At 44.4% G+C, this 21,038-nt stretch overlaps 2 protein-coding genes across 2 annotated transcripts in view; one reads left to right on the top strand and one right to left on the bottom strand.

The window, feature by feature from the left end:
- Positions 1-215: 215 nt before the first annotated feature.
- On the top strand, positions 216-4,165 carry rpl27a (ribosomal protein L27a). Its single transcript, XM_063197902.1, has 6 exons — positions 216-269; positions 469-564; positions 1,086-1,149; positions 1,253-1,328; positions 1,736-1,910; positions 3,980-4,165. Exons 1-6 carry the CDS (start codon positions 216-218, stop codon positions 4,106-4,108), a joined length of 594 nt encoding a protein of 197 aa, XP_063053972.1. The 3' UTR covers positions 4,109-4,165.
- Positions 4,166-5,976: 1,811 nt separating this feature from the next.
- LOC134448142 (DENN domain-containing protein 2B-like) overlaps positions 5,977-21,038 on the bottom strand; it is a 66,032-nt gene continuing 50,970 nt past the window's right edge. Inside the window, exons 17-21 of the mRNA XM_063197901.1 lie at positions 16,800-16,841; positions 15,748-15,859; positions 11,082-11,321; positions 6,976-7,062; positions 5,977-6,402 (exon numbers count right to left, since the gene is read on the bottom strand). Of these exons, the coding sequence (XP_063053971.1) occupies positions 6,368-6,402; positions 6,976-7,062; positions 11,082-11,321; positions 15,748-15,859; positions 16,800-16,841 (516 nt within the window). The 3' untranslated portion in view covers positions 5,977-6,367. The remainder of the gene's footprint in view (positions 6,403-6,975; positions 7,063-11,081; positions 11,322-15,747; positions 15,860-16,799; positions 16,842-21,038) is intronic.

Below are 21,038 nucleotides of genomic sequence, written 5' to 3'. Positions count from 1 at the left end.
CTAAACCTAACCCTAACCTTAAATCGCTTGTTTGAAATGTTTGATTACCATGTGAAATCACGAGAGGGCGTCAAACTAGTGAATCTCAAATCCTATGGTACAATCCTGTATCGCGCAGGAATTTGATCATGTGTCGTCTGCCCTTGCCTATCCCCACAGTCAACACATTTTGTAGAGACACCTGCTTTAGTCCATTCTGTTTTAAAGAATTTCACATGAAAATCGACTTCCTTGAAGGAATTATCAGCCTCGACCGCACACTGCCACCTGTCAGTATGGAATAGGACATGCGAGCTTTCATCAACATTTCAACTTGCCCCTTTTGTCTTACAGAAAATAACAAGATTCATCATGAAGGGAAATTACCACTCTCTCGTATTTCACTTGCAAGGTTTTATTAAAAATCGGTATCACTCAAAGATATTGATTTGTGATTTCACATACTGCTTGCTTCTTCCAGCCAGTTAGTGGCGCTGTGACTTTCCCGTCAAACACGCGGAGCGCTCTCGAATATCAACGCGAGATTTCCTATCAGTCTTCCTCTCTCCGGTTTCCTCCAAGATGGTGAGTGTCGTGATGAAAACTTCCATGGATAGTTGTAAAGAAAATCTAACATCATCCAGTGAAGTTAACTTTTCTACGTCAATCTTTTGTAGTCGATGTGATTCAGTATATGCAGTGGTGAAATACATGCCATTATTTTAGTAAAATGGCAATGATAATCAACATATTTAAGACTGGCTCTTCGTCAGCACTTGTCGGGGTTGTGCAGGATCATTTGCCCCGTACGATGTACATTACAGATGCTTTTCATTTCCCCCAACAAAAGTCAAGTTGTTTGCCAGACGCAGAGCGAAAATATGTCGCTGAATGTTGCTGGAAATTATCATAATGTTACTTATTTGAGTTATTATACGCCTATCTCCATTAAGATTAGCCGTGGGCTGGCTAGCATGCCTCTTCGTGGGGTTTCCAGTGACGTGAGCACCGTGTTAGCAGTGTAGCAGATGAATTGGTGCGTCCGAGGAACCAAGTGAACAAGTCTCTTTATGTAATTTAACGTTGGTAAATGTGTTTACCTCTAGCCTACCAAGAAGACCAAGACCAGGAAGCTCCGTGGGCACGTCAGCCATGGACACGGACGTATTGGTGAGTAGTAGCCTTGCTGCTAGCTTGTTAGCAATCTGCCTGTGCATGTTGTGGTCGGGAAGCTAAATGCCCGTAACTAACATTATTGCCATCTTCTTACCAGGTAAACACAGAAAGCATCCTGGAGGTCGCGGTTACGCCGGTGGTATGCATCACCACAGAATTAACTTCGACAAATAGTGAGTACCGCAGCAAACTAGGCCCGTCCTCCCCAGTTCTGTTGTTAGAATTTATAAAGTTCCCATCCTAACCTTGGTTAGACGAGCTGAGCTTGTGTGGATTTTGACAAGTGGGAAAATTATTTGACTGTCTTTCGTACTGTCCTTAGTCTGTGGTGTGATGCATCTGAACAGAATGGACTTGCACATTTTGCATGTTCTAAACCTGAATGTGAGGGGTTTTAACAGATTCAGTTGATGACCTGACCATCAATGTTGATGTGCATGTGTGTGCCCGTTTGTTCAAGTGTAGTTTGTTGAGAGTTGTCTGGTCTTATTCACTTCAGTGTGTCTGTGTGTGATGCTGATGGCTTACCAAACTCATTCATGTCCAAACTAAATGTGTCTTTCCCTTCTCCACCCTTTAGCCATCCTGGGTACTTCGGTAAGTTGGGCATGAGGCATTACCATCTTAAAAGGAACACCACCCACTGCCCCACTGTCAACCTGGACAAGCTGTGGACATTGGTGAGCGAACAGACCCGCGTCAACTACAGCAAGAAGCCCGACGGGCCCGCTCCAGTCATCGATGTGGTGCGCGCTGTAAGTATCCACACCTGCTCAGTCTTTTGCCATAAGTAGCACTAGCCGTGTGCTTGCTTGCCGATTAGCGCACTGATGCTTCTGTTCCCCTGTCATCCGTGTATCCATTACATTACACTTACTCAACGTTTTTATCCAAAGCAACTTATAGTTATTTACAAGATATTGGTTACAGTCCCTGGAGAAATTGTGAGGTTTGGTCACTTGCTCAAGGGCACTTCAGCCACAGATGGAAGTGTAGGGAACAGTAAGGGTGGCATTTGAACCTACAACCCTCTGATCTTAAGTCTACCTCCCTCACCATTAGGCCACAGCCGCCCATCTTGTCCTTCTCATGATGTTCTCATTTTAGGCCCCTGTTGCATTGCTTGTCCCTTGTTGGAAATCTTGAGTGTCTCTATGGCTCTGATGTTGAAATGTTATGATGTCAGTAGAAAAGCTGATGAGTTGGGGTGGTGACTCTTCACCTTTATTTCAAATTGGTGCAGTGCAGTCATGGTAGTTTTGATGTGGTGGTCCACAGGGAAAGCTATTGCTGGGAGTTGCCATGGGTTTCCCTGGTACTATGGACAAGAGTGTCTTCATGGTTGTGTATAATCTATTTGAGTGGTGAATCTGATGTTTGATATGTTTTCAGACACAAGGTGTAGCTTTTCTTTCATAAAGTAAATTAATTAATTAATTTCCCTCTGGGATCAATAAACGATAATCTACTCTACTCTACTCTAAATGGACCTTCAACATTTAAGAGCATAGTGACACTGTTTGGCAAGCCTGGATGCTAAATTCCATGCTTGAAATTAAAAACTATGCCATCATGCTGCTTGGTGTAAAGCCTTGTAGTTAATGCATGTTTAGGGGCATTGTATGTGACTGTGTTTTATTGCAAAGACATGGAGAATTACTATGACTGTAAAGACCAGTCCTCTGTTGCAGTCATGTGGCATTTTGGAATGTGTTTATTTTGTCTTTCTGCTCACCTGTGTTTAGTTTGTTGTTCTCATCTAGTGGGCACATCCTCATGTGTACTCCAATTACAAGGCAGAGAATTGATGAGTTCAACAGATTCATGTGATGTGATTAACACACTTCCACCAGTATGGTGTCACTGAAGTAGATTCAAACAGGACAGTTCAATCATTTTATTTATACAAGGGACAGGTATTGGTGTGGTCACTGTAAAGCTGGGTGAATGCCACGGATAGGTGGCATGTTGCTTTGCTACTTTGTAGCAGGAATGTTTATATCTATTAGAGCAGGTGCGGGACTGTAAAGAAGTTTTAGAAATTACATTTGCAATACAATGAAGTTATATTTTCAGGGGACCTAGTGAAGGTGGGATCCCAGTGTTCAATATAGACCTAAAGTACAGGGGGAAATACTGATTTTTGTGTTCATAGTATAGCCAAAGAATCATATAGGGGAGGGATACTTCAGGCCTGTTCTTTTCTGGTATCCATGTGATGTTGGGTGAACGCCCCTTTAGGAGACCTCCGGCGTCTTGAGGTTGAGAATGAATGGAGTTCCCTTGGCACTGTAGATGGCGGTAGCGCGCATAGTTGTGCAAACGCCACGAAAAGAGGAGGGACAACCTCACCTCAGGAGACCAAATTTGAGCAAACACCTTTGCATTGGATGGGTGGAGTTTGACGTCTTTGATGCAGCCCTTGGCGGACTTGATCAAATTTTAAGTGCCCCCTCGAGTGAAGGGTTCCTCTACCCTGCATTAGTGATAACTGATTTGTGTGTACCTATATATTCCCCCAACCTGCTGCCCATCATGTTGGCTTGTTAGAATCCCCTGTCTAAGGCATACAGTTAGTCTTGAAATATTTTGCTTTTTTAAAAATGTATGCGTCTTAGTGCTGGGTGCCATATTAAGGTTCAGGGTTGCAAATAAACACCAGCCAACTGGCCAAATTTCGGTTTGGCTGTTAGATGTTAAATCTTACTAGCCAAACATGCACTCCTTTGTTTTAGTGGCTAGTAAATATTAATTTCTAATAGCCAGAGTTATTTTATAGCCCTGTTAATGTTGTATGTGCTTGTGTGTGTGTTTCTCTCCGCAGGGCTACTTCAAGGTGCTGGGCAAGGGCAAGCTGCCCAAGCAGCCGGTCATCGTCAAGGCCAAGTTCTTCAGCCGCAGAGCTGAGGAGAAGATCAAGGAAGTTGGAGGCGCTTGTGTCCTGACCGCATAAGCACCCCACTTTTTTTGTTTTTCACAAATAAAAAGAAAAAAATATTTAAAAAAGAACTGTGAAATGTGGTTACTCATCACATTATGCAAGATTCTGTAAGGGGTTGTTTATGGGTGTGCATGGGGAAATGCATTTGTGAACATTGATAAGCATGGAGTTGGGTGATTGCCTGCCCCTGCTGTGCTTGGTTTATGCATGAAGATGAATATACAGATGTTCTCTACACAATCGAGTTTTCTGTTGCCTATATACTAACCGAACATTTAATAGGTGCACCTTTTACAACTGTTCTGACATATTCCTGATTTAGCCAATAGCATGGCAGCAACTCAATGCATTTAGGCATGTAGACCTGGTCGAAATAATCTGTTGCAGTTCAAACCAAGGATCAGAATGGGAGGAAATGTTATTTAAATGACGTTGAACTTGGTATGTCTGTTGGTGCCAAAAGGGCTTGGAGTATTTGAGAAAATACTGATCTACTGGGATATTCACACAACTCTTGGGTTTACAAAGAACTGTCTGAAAAAGTGAACCGCAGTTTTTGTTTGGGAAAAATGGCGTTGATGGCAGGTCAAAGGAGAATTGCCAGACTAGTTTGATACTGCTACAAAGGCAACATTAAGTCAAATAACTCCTAACAGAGGTGTGCATGAGAGAATCTCTCACACAGCACATCAAATCTTGAGGCAGATTGGCAAAAAACAGGGTGCCACTTCTGTCGGCTAAGAACGGGAAAATGAGGCAATTTGCACAGGCTCATCTTAAATGACACTAAAGAGGAGAAATGTTGCCTGAACTGATGAGTCTTGCTATCTGCTGCAACACTCAGGTGGAATGGTCAGAATTTGGCATCAACATGAAAACATGAATCAACCCTGCCTTACATCAATGTTTCAGGCTGGTGGGATCATGGTCTAAGGAAGTTTTCGCTGCACAATTTGGGCCCCTTAGTAGGCTACTCATTTATCATTGTAAGAGTGCCACAGCCTACCTGAGTATTGCTGCAGGTAGCCCCATAATGCATGCAGTACCACCAGTGGCACGCTGTAATTGAAAAGTTAACAACCATAGTACTAACTACACTAAAATCTGACACGGGGCCTTCAGTAATAGTCTGGAAAACCAGCGCCAACTGCTGGACGGCAAAATCCATTTAGGCTGGTTTATCAGGCTACTGTAGTAATGCACTATGACTTTGGTCATTGCCATTCTGGTAGCAGCAAATGTACAACGCTGTGTTTTAACGGGTTAAGGCAGTTCTGAGGACAAAAGGGGATCCAACCCAGCAGTGTACCTAATAAAGTGGACGGAGTGTATAATGCAGCTTTGTCTACGCTGATCAGACCAGAAAATATGTAGTTTACGTCCAATCTGAACAGACGGAATACATTTTGGAAATAAACCAGAATTACACACTGGACCTTTTTTTTAAAGAGGGAAATTCTGTAACGTTTGAAAAAGTTAGAGTAAACTTGATGGAAATGGAAAAGAACAACAGGAATCATGTGTGCAGTAGCCAATGCTCAGCTGCAATTTATCAGCCTGCAATTCATCAGTGTGCTTTTCTGGCTTCACTTATTGTCTCTCTACTCTGCTAAGACCACTCTAAAGCTCTGGTTTTCCTCCCACGGTAATACCCATATATAGTACTTAATACTTTGAATATATTTCCTGCTGTTCGCTTGCTGAAGAAAAGACTGACAATGTAATTTGTCCAACATTCCTTCCCTGATTGGGCCGAAGTGCCTCATGTGTTCCGTATGTGTGGAAGCACACCGTTCCAAAAGCCTTGCAGAAGGCTGAACTAAATGAAGTCAGTTGAACCAAATGCAGAGTTCTTTGCAGAAGTATTTGGCTACACCATGTACTTGAAAACAAAACTGGTTTATTGTACAAACATGACATGTCTGAACACTAGATGTCCCTGTTCATATGCATATGCATTTTGAGTTTGGGTCATCAAGCCATGGCATTTATAAACAGCTGATATTTTGGAGGTCTAAAGAATGCTTTCTCCAAAATTGCAACAAAACATGTGTAAACTTTAAATCTTTGGTTTTGAATAATGATTGTCTCTTGGAACATACAAAAGCCATACAAACATACATAACATTCAGCCATACAAAGTAAAAACAAAAAATAACATTTTCCAAACGATTGTTAACACTGTACAAGCACCACATACAAATAGATTTCACAAAAGTGACATAAGTGGTCTGCTCCTAGGTTTGTAGGTCATCATCCTGCTTCTTGGTGTCAGTTCTTTTTCTGGAGAAACTTGATTTTATTTCCTGTTAAAGGAAGCAAAGTAGTCAGTGCACACAACCCACATACAGTATTTGAGATAGGGTAACGTGAGCTGTTCTTTTCAAATTTGGGCTGAGATCTTTGTTCTGAGATCCAATTGAGATGTAGGGGACCAAAGGATCATGGTCTTGGGACATTCCCGTTCCAGACATGATTTACTGAATTATTCAAATCCGTGAAGTCAGTTTTATAAAAAATGATTCTTCATTTTGCTGGTAAACTCAGAGCAACTGATGCATTAGTAGGCCTACACATGCGTTGCCACAAGGCCCATCTATGAGGAGGATTACAGAACTTTATGTGGTTAGTAGGCCGGTGATGTTCAGGGGTTTGACAAAATAATGGAAACACCTGCCATTTTAGAGTGGGCAGTTTCATGGCCCAAGTGGACCAGCCTGTTGGTCAGCCTTCAACTTACTGGTGCAATGTGCAATTCATGAAGATTGACCAACAGGTTGGTCCACTTGAGCCATGAAACTTCCCACTCTAAATTCAATTGACATGTGTTCCCATTATTTTGTCCAACCCCTGTACATCATACTGTGTATGTATCTTACCTAGCCCACGGAAGAAGCGGTTAACTCCCCCCTGCTCCACCTCCGGCAGCTCATCCAGGTACTGCTCCACCCGCACCTCAAACAGACCTACGGGAAGGAGAAGCCATGGAAGGGACTCCCATTAGGAAATAAGTAACCACAACTGCATTGAGCTATTGGTGTGTCACAAATGAAAGTTAAAAAAAAACAGTTTCCTTCCAACACCAGTAAGTTAGGTGAGTAACCAGTAGACCTGTGTGGGCCTACTTGTCTTACAATCGGCCAACTCCAAATCTGTGGTACCAGCACAGTCTATGTCATTAGAAACAATGGAGTATGTGACAATTGTCTTACGATCAGCCAACTCTGCTCTGGTCACAGCACTGTCTATCTCATTGGGTAGACTACAATGGAGCATGTGACAATAACGCCCCAATAATAAAGTGAAAAAGTGAAAGCCCATTGGGAAACTCCAACTCCCATTGTCATTGTGACACAGCACTCCACAGCACACAAGTGAACACTGCACACAATGAAATTGCATTTATGCCTCACCCGTGCAAGGGGGCAGCCCTCAGTGGCGCCCCATGGGGAGCAGTGCGGTGGGACGGTACCATGCTCAGGGTACCTCAGTCATGGAGGAGGATGGGGGAGAGCACTGGTTGATTACTCCCCCCACCAACCTGGCGGGTCGGGAGTCAAACCGGCAACCTCTGGGATGCAAGTCTGACGCCCTAACCGCTCACCCATGACTGCCCACTAATACTGTATATAACTTCTATAACCCAATAAGGCAGCCGGAAGTTCCACATGCCCCCCCGTCACCCCACCTTGAGCAACTGCCCCCAAAAATGTCTGTGTACGCCACTGAACCAAACCATGCGGTAACTGTGGCCTGCTGAGTGGGGAGTCGGTCCTGTATCAAAAGTTTGCAAGTTCAGATGCCACATCATCCATGTCTGCAGTGCCCTTGAGCAAGGCAGTGAGGCATGTACAGTCAATCCGGAAAGTATTCACAGCGCTTCATTTTTTTCACATTTTATTATCTTACAGCCTTATTCAAATGCTACAAATGAATCTATGTTGTCAAAATCCTACACAAATTATTCCATTATGACCATGTGAAAAACAAGTTGTCTTGACAGTTTTGAAAATTTATAAAAAATAAAAAACAAAGAAATCATATTTACAAAAGTATTCACAGCCTTTGCTTAATACTTTGTAGAACCACCTTTGGCAGCAACTACATTCATTTTTTCATTTCGAAATGAAAAGGGATTAAAAGGGAGGTCATCGGTGTGTGTTTCAACCTTTCAGTACATTGAAATTGTACATTTTGAGTCTGCACCTGGCTAAAATAGATGGGTGTGAGTTTTGAATGGAATAATTTGTGTAGGATTTTGACAACAGAGATTCATTTGTAGCATTTGGAATAAGGCTGTAAGATAATAAAATGTGAAAAAAGTGAAGCGCTGTGAATACTTTCCGGATTGACTGTAAGTCCAGAATTTCTCCAGGGACTCTAACTAATGTCCTGTGTAATAACTGTAAGTCGCTTTGGATAAAAGCATCACCGTGTACTAGGGTTGCCACCCGTCCCTTGAAATACAGAATCGTCCCTTATTTGGAAGTTAAGTCCCTTACTTTTTCCTCATTTTTCCTTAAAGTTCCTTATTTTCATGAATATCTAAGGCTGAAACGGGCCACAATTTTGTTAAAATGCAGGAAATTGCATCTAAAAAAATACATTTTTTTTCTGGGAGAGGACCCCCTGACCCCCCGCAACAATCAAGTGTCCCTTATTTTCATTTCTCAAAGGTGGCAAGCAACCCTAGCGTGCAGTGTTGCATACCGCAACAGCACCCACCTGCCAGAGAACCTCTGTCTCATTGGCTGAATGTAACATTCTGGCTCAACATCACTGGCTCAAGTAACATTTCTAACAACTGTATTTTATACTGTTGATATGGCTAAATAAACATGAACTTGAAGTCGAACCTGTATGTCTGCTCTAGGGCATTTATTACAGCTGTATTAAGTATCTGTAGCATTTGCTCTGGATCAGGAGACCTTAGTCTGTGTATGTTTCTTAAATTAGTTTCTTCCCACAAGGGGGCAGTCAAACACATTGTAAACCCATTTTAAACCCAACAGCTCACAATAATGTAATTTCAAATGTATGGGGATTCATTGTATCAATATATGGGAAAATGACAAGCAATCTAAACGAAATGATCAATATTGACATGATTACAGACATGTATTGTGAAGATTTACAAGAGAAAGAGAAAAAAAAACAACACGAATGTTTGCCAGTATGAAGACAGCAACCAGCTGTTTGGCTTGTTAGGCTGTAGACAATAAAAGCCTGATAGAATCAATTTACATTTCTCAAGTTCCTCAAGCTGTTTACTGTGGGAACATTAGCATGACAGATCCTGTCTAAATATATCTTTTATTGGTATAGTGCACTGGGCAGCTAGATAAAGATGGATTTGATTGTCAGAGATTTAAATGTGTCGGAAAATCAATGCATGTAGGCCTAGGTCTACGACTACTGGCTACAGAGGAACATATTCAAATCAGTTGTGTTTCACATCTGTTAGGAAATAGTTACTTATAGTGCCATCATAAAATACACTCACTGTAGTTGTGTTAAGTACATTCTTTGTCATCTGACCAAAGCTTACTGTAGCCTCAAACTGAGATGCACCTCATCCGAAACTAAGAACTGAAAATTGTACCCCATGGAACAGTGGAGTTTATGCAACAAGTTCCATTCCAGACAGCTGCGATTTGCCCCAAGGAATTTAGGGGGCTGTTCAGACAGAACGATAATGATAATTGTATAATGATGTGGCTTTTTTTCTTCAATAAATCTTTCAAACTTTACTCGATGTCATAGTTCCCACCGCAGAGCTCTATCAACAACGACAGGTCTCAACAACATCGTTTGGAGCAGTTTCAGAGAGCTGTATGAGCAGAGTCAGACTCAGGGGCGGAGCTATAGGGGGGACAAGAGGGGCATTTGCCCCTGGGCCCAGGGCCCTCCTGTATGGGTGTTGGGGGCTGTATTGTGACAATGGCAAGTAGTATGGGGGGGGGGCCCTATCAGTGTTTTGCCCTGGGGCCCTGTGTGCAATTGTTCCGCCACTGGTCAGACTGCACAAAATGTACAGACATTAACAGAATTACTCATGTAACTGAATGTTGGTATTACAACATCCATTCTTCAGGGTAGACGATCATGTTGTACTCCTTTTCACTGGCTTACCTATTGTGTATTATTATTAAAACAAGTTCATCCCTTTACAAGAAAGAGTGACAGGTCACAGAGGGGTTACGGTTGATGCATAAATGCGCGGCTGGTGCTAGACAGGTAACTGGTGTCTCACCTTTAGTGCGGCTGGTGAGAGACAGGTAACAGGTGTCTCACCTTTAGGGCAGTCCGTGCGAGACAGGTAATGGGTGTCTCACCTTTAGGGCAGTTGGTGCTAGACAGGTAACAGGTGTCTCACCTTTAGGGCAGTCCGTGCGAGACAGGTAACAGGTGTCTCACCTTTAGCTCAGCTGGTGCTAGACAGTAGGGCTGTAACGATACTCTCAACTCACGATTCGGTTCGTATCACGATTTTTGATCTACGGTTCGATACACCGCATGATTTTTAAAATGTATCTTTTTGATGATAATTTGAAGCTTGGAAGCACCATCACATCATATCATGTGGTTGTTTTCTGGACTGAAGGGTAACAGAACTTTGAAAGGGCATATCACGATACTGGCTTCTTGTATCACGATACAGTATCGTGACTCTGCGTATCACGATTTCTCGATTTGATACACTATCGTTACAGCCCTACTAGACAACGGGCGCCTCAACTTTAGGGCAGTCGGTGCGAAACAGGTAATGGGTGTCTCACCTGTAGGACAGCTAGTGCTAGACAGGTAACGGGCGTCTCACCTTTCGCTCGTCTGGTGCGAGACATGTTACTGGTGTCTCACCTTTAGCGCAGCTGGTGCTAGACAGCTAACTGGTGTCTCACCTTTAGCATCGGCTGGTGAGAGACAGGAAACAGGTGTCTCACCTTTAGCTCGGCTGGTGCTATATAGGTAATGGGCGTCTCACCTTTCACTCGGCTGGTGCGCAGCTCCTGGTCCTGGATGAAGCCGTGGAACATCTGGGACTCCATGAAGACGCCCAGGAAGCGCCGCACGCTGCGCGAGGCCACGGCCTTCCGGAAGGCGTCGCGCTGGAAGGTGCGCTCGCCCGTGGCCGTGTGCGTCATGAAGAGCGGGAAGTGGCCCATGGTCTCCAGGAAGAAGCGGATGAAGGCCTCCGACACCACGCTGTTCAGGGAATGGCTCTCTACACAGGACAACATGGTGACACTTTATTTTAGGGATACATCTATTAGCACTAATACATACAATGTTTCTGTATAAGCAACTTGTAAGGTATGTACAAAGCAAAATCAAACATTTGTTAGGCATGTATGCGCAAATGTCTTGTTCGTGCACTATAAGGGATTTATTACCAATGTATTACCCTAGTAAGGACCTAGTAGGCCTTAGCATTTGCTTAGTACATGCCTTACAAGGTACTTATGCAGGCATTAACATTGTATTTATTAGTGCTAATAGACGTATCCCTAAAATAAAGTGTTACCGAGGACATTATATACAGAGTTGGGCAAGTTACTCAAAAACTGTAATGCATTACTGTCTTTTCAAAATAGTCCCTTACACTACAATAATACTATATTTAAAATGGAAGGCATTACACTACTTTTGCATAACTTTAGCTACTTTCGTCAAAAGAACTGTAGGCCTTAATATGGATCTGGCAATTTATTACAGTGTAAATCAAGCTCATGAGTCATGACTTTTTCATCTCCAACCCAGGAGGTGTTTTGGCAGCATGCAGACTAAAAACCAGGTTCAGGAATATCTTCTTTCTGAGCCACCACACTGAATACCACTAAAATCCAGGTCATTGTTATGCATTTGTAACTTAAGTTATTTAGCATTGTAACTACGTAAATATTAAAAACGTTTGCCCTTTAAATGCCTTACATTACTGCATTACAGCAAAAAGCAATGCATTACAGTAATTAATTACTTTTGAAATGCATTACTGCCCAACACTGATTATTATATAATATAACATGATCACAGCATCAGCTCAAGGGTCAGCTTAACTGAAGAGAACCTTGATGTTCTTAATTCATTTAACTCCTCTGACACCACACTTTTCAAGGAGTCGGCTCTCATGAGGACAGGACATCATCCTATTATAACCTTATAGGCTATTATATTGTACCTCTTACCTACTGTATAACCTACAGTATTACACGTTTACTATGCTCAGATGAAGGATGAAGGCTTCCAACACGACACTGTTCAGAGAGAGGCTATCTGGAGGACAACACATTGCTTCATTTAAATCATTATTACCTATTGTAAGTATTGTAAGTTTAATATTTAATATATTTTCATTTAATGCAATATCTACTTGATGGCCTTCGACACCACGCTGTTCAGGGAATGGCTCTCTGCAGGGGACAGTATCAAGGCATTTTACAGTGGTCCGTAGCCTCTCTGCTAATGATGTGTCGGTCGCGAACCGTTCGGCTCTAAGAGCCGGCTCTTTGAAGTGAACGACAGGAACCGGCTCTGCAATAGGAGCCGTTTTGGGATTTTTTTGGGGGGAGCCGTTATTGTTTTTTTGTTTGTTTTGTCCTTCTCTCCCCCTCCCTCTCATTGTGTGTATCCTCTAAAAGTGCCAGTGGATAGAGCAGGTGTTACAGACACACTCACAGCGATAAGAAATGCATATGTATTAATAATACCTTTTAAATTTACTTTGTATTTGGGTATGTTGGGTCATGATTAATGACTGATTATGATAAAAGTGTTGTTCATAAAGGCTTTTACACACTATACACTGCCCAAAGTGCTTCACAATGTCAATAATGAAACAAAATGTTGTAAAATAAAATTAAAACTTTTAATTTATTAATTATGTAAACATATATATAGGGAGCCGGTTGGGAGCCGAAAGAACCGGCTCTCCCTAGTAAGAAGAAAATCCCATCACTACTCTCTGCATAGATGGGCCCACCGGCAGGATTGTTCACTCATTGCTGAAAAGCCTCAACTACATCATTGCAACATTGCTATGGCATTACTGAGAGCCTTCAGTAACAGATTAAGACTTGGTCATTGCGATGTTGGTGACAGTAAGGTTATAACATAGGCTCTGCACAAAGGGGCGAATTAGAGTAGAGTACAGTACAGTAGAATAGAGTAGAGTAGAGTACAGTAGAGTACAGTAGAATAGAGTAGAGTACAGTAGAGTAGAGTAGAGTAGAGCAGAGTACAGTAGAGTAGAGTAGAGTACAGTACAGTAGAGTAGAGTACAGCAGAGTAGAGTAGAGTAGAGTAGAGTAGAGTAGAGTAGAGAAGAGTAGAGAAGAGTAGAGTAGAGTACAGTAGAGTAGAGTAGAGTACAGTAGAGTAGAGTAGAGTAGAGTAGAGTAGAGTACAGTAGAGTAGAGTAGAGTAGAGTAGAGCAGAGTAGAGTAGAGTAGAGTACAGTAGAGTAGAGTAGAGTAGAGTAGAGTAGAGTAGAGTAGAGTAGATCTCCAAAAATTCCGTGCTCCTGGACACGGATGTTAAGGACACAAAATCTGTGTCCAGGAGCACGGATTTTGCTAAAATTCCGTGCTCCTGGACACGGAATTGTTTGAAGTGCTTTCTATGGGCTATTTCCACATTCTTGTGTTTTCTCAGGATTTTTCTAATTTCAAATATTTTGTCTAAAAAAAACCCATTTCTTACTCACAGGTTAGATTTAGGGATTGTTTTGGTCTGGGCACAGCTAGTTTTCTTTCATTCATTATATGAGTTTGATAGCCTAGCAACCAACTGGAAAAGGTATTTCTCAAAAATATGTCTTTAATGACAGGTTAAGGTTAGGGAATGTTTTGGTCAGGGCACAACTTAAATGGCTATAGCATTATTTTGTTCAGGATTAGCATTTGGTATGTATTTTCTAATGATAGAGTTAACACAGTACTGTGGTAATAGCCTATAGAAAGCACTTCCGTGTGCCCATCACGGAAAACAATTCCGTGTCCAGGAGCACGGAAAACAATTCCGTGTCCAGGAGCACGGAATTTTGGCAAAATCCGTGCTCCTGGACACGGATTTCGTGTCCTTAACATCCGTGTCCAGGAGCACGGAATTTTTGGAGATCAGGCTGGTAGAGTAGAGTACAGTAGAGTAGAGTAGAGTAGAGTAGAGTAGAGTAGAGTAGAGTACAGTAGAGTAGAGTACAGTAGAGTAGAGTAGAGTAGAGTAGAGTAGAGTAGAGTAGAGTAGAGTAGAGTAGAGTAGAGTACAGTAGAGTAGAGTAGAGTAGAGTAGAGTAGAGTAGAGTAGAGTAGAGTAGAGTAGAGTAGAGCAGAGTAGAGTAGAGTAGAGTAGAGTAGAGTAGAGTAGAGTAGAGTAGAGCAGAGTAGAGTAGAGTAGAGTAGAGTAGAGTAGAGTAGAGTAGAGTAGAGTAGAATAGAGTAACTTTATTAATCCCTGAGTAGAAATTCAGGTGTCAAGTTGTCAAGCTTACATAAATACACATAATGCCCACATGGACATTTAAAGGCACATATAACACAGGATATTGGACACATGGACATTTAAAGGCACATATAACACAGGTTATTGGACTTATTGGATAACTGTTCTATTCAGAAAGTGGCTGTCTACATGACAGCATCAATTCATTTAAACATTGAGACAAAACGTATTATAATCTATTACATATTATAGCCCTTGCCTCTTACCTACAGTATTTCATATAGTTCATATAGTTTCATATTTTTGTTGCTATTAGTAATGGCTAGATGAAGCCCTGCGACACCAGGGAGTGGTTTTCTGCAGGCCATAGCATCAGCAGCACATCATTAACACAGCTCAGCCCAGCTGAAGAGAACCTCGATGTTTTTAACTAATCCAACTCCTCCAGCACCAGGCACTTCAGGGAGTGGCTGTCTGCAGGAGACCACATAAACTTCAAGTATTGGCAGAGGACGCGCTCAACTTCTTGGAAAACCGAAAAGATTTTGGGTGCGAGATAAAAAGCGTCAACTTAAGGAAGAAGAAATCCGCACTCACAAACTGCGTCTCATTATTTATTTATATTACCACCATGTCCAAAAAGCAAACGCGTTTCGGCTAACAAGCCTTCATCAGTGCGTGGTACTACGCACTGATGAAGGCTTGTTAGCCGAAACGCGTTTGCTTTTTGGACATGGTGGTAATATAAATAAATAATGAGACGCAGTTTGTGAGTGCGGATTTCTTCTTCCTTAAGACCACATAAACTTAACATTAACCACATTAAATAATCCTTAAGACAAAAGCCCTATTATAAGTTACTCAGGGGGTGGCTGACAGCTGTGTTTTCTACCCAGTCTCTAAATCTCTTTCCACAGTCCCATGTGAAATAAATTAATCAAATAACTTGCAAGAATGTGTGTTTTTGCTGACATGGAGAGTACAATCATGTGAACAAATACTGACTGTGTGACGGCAGCTTAAAAGTAAACAGCAGGGCCCTCAACAGCAGTTTTAATGTCATCCAAGATCAGACAAATGAGTTGATGGCTGCCACCACAATACAGTACATGATCAGATGTTTTCAGTTAAATGTAAATGAGCTCGCCTCAGACAGACGAGTAATTAATTTCTGCTGAGCAACCTTGTGGTGCTGCCCTAATGGCTGTCCTTACCGTCTTCTGATTCGCTGTCGGAGTCCTGGCCAATGAGGTCATCCCTCTGCTCCAGAGCCTGCTCCAGAGCCGCCTGGAGTTTCCTCGGCAACAGGGTCGCTTCGTCATCTATCTAATGAGAAGCATGAGGAGGAAGAGGAGGAGGAGGAGGAGGAGGAGGAGGAGAAGAAGAAGAAGAAGAAGAAGAAGAAGAAGAAGAAGAAGAAGAAGAAGAAGAAGAAGAAGAAGAAGAAGAAGAAGAAGAAGAAGAAGAAGAAGAAGAAGAACAAGAAGAACAAGAAGAACAAGAACAAGAACAAGAAGAAGAGGAACAAGAAGAAGAAGAAGAAGAAGAAGAAGAAGAAGAGGAACAAGAAGATGAACAAGAAGACTAGGTTTTTATTATGGTGCTCCCAGATGTGTGTTTTTGGGATACACTGAGTGCAAACTTTTTAGAGAGACCAAAGTTTGTTTGAGCTGTACATCTTCATAGAGTATGAAGTATAAAGTATAGCTGTACATCGTCATAGAGTACAGTATGTCCAACAGACAAAAGTGAGAGAAACATTAAAGGAACTGTCTTGGGGCTCTCCATGACATGAATCTCTACTGAATTTCTACAGTTTTGTTCAGAGTTGTAAAGTTGAAGTAAAAGTACTAACAACACTAGTGGTATATGATATGAATTTGACTTTGCAATATTGTACTAGTAGTATTCCATCTGTAAGAGTAATTCTACTTCTTTATGCAACTCTGGTGGTTTCGTTAGACACAGGAGAGAACATTATTATAATCGCTTGGCAACTCTTCTACTAATATTCGGCGAGACAATTTTGGGAGAGCGTGAGTCATCGCAACTTTCTGCCATCAATGAACATTAGAGACCAATTCTTGCATATATCTATGGACAGTCATGTTGTTGGGCAACACTGCCTAAAGGCTTGTGTCATATTTGCCCAGATGTGACTGGTTTCAAAGCGTGTGTGTGTGTGTGTGTGTGTGTGTGTGTGTGTGTGTGTGTGTGTGTGTGTGTGTGTGTGTGTGTGTGTGTGTGTGGAGAGTAAAATCCTTACCTGCCTAATAAACCGGTCTGATCGAAGGTCCACCATCAGGGTCTGTCAGCACACAAAGAAAGCGAAGAACATAAAAAACATAATTGCAACACTGTAGTCTCAAATATTGACATAACAATACTGAAAAATTGATAAAACCCACAGCCCTCAGCTGAAAAAACTGTGTTGTGTGTGTGTGTGTGTGTGTGTGTGTGTGTGTGTGTGTGTGTGTGTGTGTGTGTGTGTGTGTGTGTGTGTGTGTGTGTGTGTGTGTGTGTGTGTGTGTGTGTGTGTGTGTGTGTGTGTGCGTGCGTGCGCGTGTGTGTGTGTGTGTGTGTGTGGGGTGGGGGGATCATTTATTTTTGAGACAGGACAGTGGAGGATAGACAGGAAACGAGTGGGGAGAGAGAGACAGGAAAAGATTATCAAATGATCCGGGCCGGCATCGAACCGAGGTCGCCGGGGTAGCAGTGCAGTGGCCAACCGTTAGAGCTGGGATGGGGAAGCTATGTTTCGAGGGCCAGGGATGGGGAACCTATGTTTCGAGGGCCAGGGATGGGGAACCTATGTTTCGAGGGCCAGGGATGGGGAACCTATGTTTCGAGGGCCAGGGATGGGGAACCTATGTTTCGAGGGCCAGGGATGGGGAAGCTATGTTTCGAGGGCCAGGGATGGGGAAGCTATGTTTCGAGGGCCAGGGATGGGGAACCTATGTTTCGAGGGCCAGGGATGGGGAACCTATGTTTCGAGGGCCAGGGATGGGGAACCTATGTTTCGAGGGCCAGGGATGGGGAACCTATGTTTCGAGGGCCAGGGATGGGGAACCTATGTTTCGAGGGCCAGGGATGGGGAACCTATGTTTCGAGGGCCGATGGCGGCCCCTGAGGCCATTTTTATCAGGCCCCCGATATCATTTTACTGTTGTGCAGCTTCACATGAAATATGACATATTTTGTAAAAGAATCTTAGAAAACACATTTGCAATACAATTAAGTTATATTCAGGGGAACTGGAGAAGGTGGGGTCTTTTTTAAAGGTAGCTGCCTTCAATATAGGCCTAAAGTGCAGGAAAAAGTCCTGGTTTGTGTTCATAGTACGGCCCTCGCAGGACTTTCACGGCCCATGGCTGAATTTGAAGTAGCCCCACGAATGAGAAAAGTTCCCCACCCCTGCGTTAAAGCCACGGCTGGGTCATTCAGGTGAAGATTTCAAGTTATAGTCTGTCTTGCCACAGCTGTGGCCTAACGACTACAGATCATCTATTTATCTTAGACAACCAGAAATCTACTGTAGTTCCTGTACCAATAGGATGGAGTCAGGGTGAATAAACACACACACACACACACACACATACACACACACACACACACACACAGAGTTACTACTACTGACTGTCAACCTTTTCCAACCGTGTGTGTGTGAGTGTGTGCGTGTGTTTGAGTGTGTGTGGTATGCTAACAGCTGTCAGCTGCTCAGGACCTCCTGAGGACAGCACAGCACAACACAACACAACACAACACAACACAGCACAGCACAGCACAGCACAACACAACACAACACAACACAACACAACACAACACAACACAGCACAACACAACACAACACAACACAACACAGCACAACACAACACAACACAACACAAAACAACACAACACAACACAACACAACACAACACAACACAGCACAACACAGCACAACACAACACAACACAGCACAGCACAGGGCAGCACAGCACAGCACAGCAGAGCACAGCACAGCACAGCACAGCACAGCACAGCACAGCACAGCACAGCACAGCAGAGGACAGCACAGCACAGCACAGCACAGCACAGCACAGCACAGCACAGCACAGCACAGCACAGCACAGCACAGCACAGCACAGGACAGGACAGGACAGCACAGCACAGCACAGCACAGCACAGCACAGCACAGCACAGCACAGCACAGCACAGCACAGGGCATTACAGCACAGCACACAGTACAGCGCAGCGCAGCACAGCACAGCACAGCACAGCACAGCACAGCGCAGCCCAGCNCAGCCCAGCCCAGCCCAGCCCACCACAGCAGAGCGCAGCGCAGCGCAGCACAGCACAGCACAGCAGAGCGCAGCGCAGCGCAGCACAGCGCAGCGCAGCACAGCACAGCAGAGTACAGCAGAGTACAGCACAGCACAGCACAGCACAGCACAGCACAGCACAGCACAGCACAGCACAGCACAGCACAGCACAGCACAGCGCAGCACAGCACAGCACAGCACAGCGCAGCGCAGCGCAGCACAGCACAGGACGCCTTGCACACAACATTTGTTTACTGAGTTCCAGAAGAGAACAGTTCAACAACCCCTGAGAGGCTCTTCTGTAACCGCTGCGGAGCATAAAATTCATTTCCGCTCTCAACTCTCTCCCCAGCCAACCGTCCAGCCGGGCAGGCAGGCAGGCAGGCAGGCAGGCAGGCAGGCAGGCTGAGCTGGAACGCTGCCCGAGACGAGACGCCTCTTGCTTATTCTGGATGCGCTTGCTGATGCTGTTGGGTATTTTTTTTTCCCCCAAATGAATTTAACACTCTCCAACACAGTGGCGGGACAATTGCACACAAGGCCCCAGGACAAAACACTGATAATAAGGCCCTCATCATTACTGCCAAGGTTATAATAGGGCCCCCACGACCAATACCTGAAGGCCCTGGGCTCAGGGGCAAATGCCCTGCTTGCCCTCCGCTATAGGTCCTCCCCTGCTCCAACACCCCCCTCAACATTCCTCCCCATCTCTCCTCCTTCTTTCGATTATCTCCATCCCCAGAAATCCCGACTCCCATGGGAGGATTTGGTTGTGTTTGTCCTGGGGTGGGTGGTAGAGTGATTGGTATGTGTATCATAGGCTGGTGAAGGGGGAGGAGGGGGGGTGTTGCTATGTAAGTGTGTGTGTGTGTGTTGGTGTGTGTGTGTTGGTGTGTTTGTGGTGGTGCTATTTGTGGTGATGGTGGTGGTGGTGGTGGTGGTGGTGTGGGGGTCATGTTGGTGTCAAGTCCGACCCTCTGCCTCCCTCCCGTGGGGGCTGCGGTTCACAGCAGAGTGCAGCACAACACAATGCAGCACAGCACAGCACAACACAACACAACACAATGCAGTGCAGCACAGCACAACAAAACACAATGCAGCACAGCACAACACAACACGACACAATGCAGTGCGGCACAGCACAACACAACAAAACACAACACAGCACAGCACAGCACAACACAACAAAACACAATGCAGCACAACACAACAAAACACAATGCAGCACAGCACAACACAACACGACACGACACAGCACAGTGCACCACAGCACAACACAACACAACAGGTCAGATCAGCACAGCACAACAACACAGTAGGCCTACAAACCAGTGCACCCCAGCACATGACAAACCAGCGCAGCACATCTGAGCAGTACAGCAGCACACCACGCTACGCCACAGCACACCACCCCTCAGCACACCACCCCTCAGCACACCACCCCTCAGCACACCACCCCTCAGCACACCAGCCCTCAGCACACCACCCCTCAGCACACCACCCCACAACACACCACATCCCCCTAGGCCACCACCCCACAACACACCACATCCCCCTAGGCCACCACCCCACAACACACCACATCCCCCTAGGCCACCACCCCACAACACACCACATCCCCTAGGCCACCACCCCACAACACACCACATCCCCCTAGGCCACCACCCCACAACACACCACATCCCCCTAGGCCACCACCCCACAGCACAGTACCCCATGCTAAACCACCCCACAGCACAGCACAGCACCCCATGCTAAACCACCCCTCAGCACACCACAGCACCCTAGGCCACCACCCCACCCCACAGCACCCCATGCTAAACCACCCCTCAGCATGGCACAAGACAATACACCACACCCCACATCAAACCACCAAACCACAAAGCATAGCACAGACAGCATGTGCTGAAGTGGCCATCCCTTGGGTTGTGTGGGTGCGCTCTGACTGTCATGCCAACGAGCCTGGCAGGTCGGAGCCCTAGTATGGTGCCCCAGAAGGTCTGGGTTCAAGTCCCGGTGGGGCAACTCTACTCCCCTTCTGTACACAGCAGAGGTGGAAGAAGTACTGAAGTTGTGTACTTAAGTAAAAGTAGAAGTACCCTGCGAAAAAATTATCAAGTGAAAATAAAGGTTGTACACCAAAATACAAGTGAAAAGAGAAGTCCGCGACACTGCTTGTCTATTTATGATTTAATCGAGCAACG

Source organism: Engraulis encrasicolus, chromosome 4, assembly GCF_034702125.1.
Source record: "Engraulis encrasicolus isolate BLACKSEA-1 chromosome 4, IST_EnEncr_1.0, whole genome shotgun sequence".
Taxonomy (NCBI): Eukaryota; Metazoa; Chordata; class Actinopteri; order Clupeiformes; family Engraulidae; genus Engraulis; species Engraulis encrasicolus.
Note: the sequence above shows the minus strand (reverse complement) of the source record. Positions and strands in the feature narration are given on the sequence as shown.

Bases quoted from the DNA above. Each gene is read 5' to 3' on its own strand.
- rpl27a (XM_063197902.1), top strand. From the start codon at position 216: ATGAAAATCGACTTCCTTGAAGGAATTATCAGCCTCGACCGCACACTG. The intron at 270-468 runs GTCAGTATGGAA...CCAGCCAGTTAG, and splicing joins TCGACCGCACACTGCCACCT to TGGCGCTGTGACTTTCCCGT. The intron at 1,329-1,735 runs GTGAGTACCGCA...TCCACCCTTTAG, and splicing joins AGAATTAACTTCGACAAATA to CCATCCTGGGTACTTCGGTA.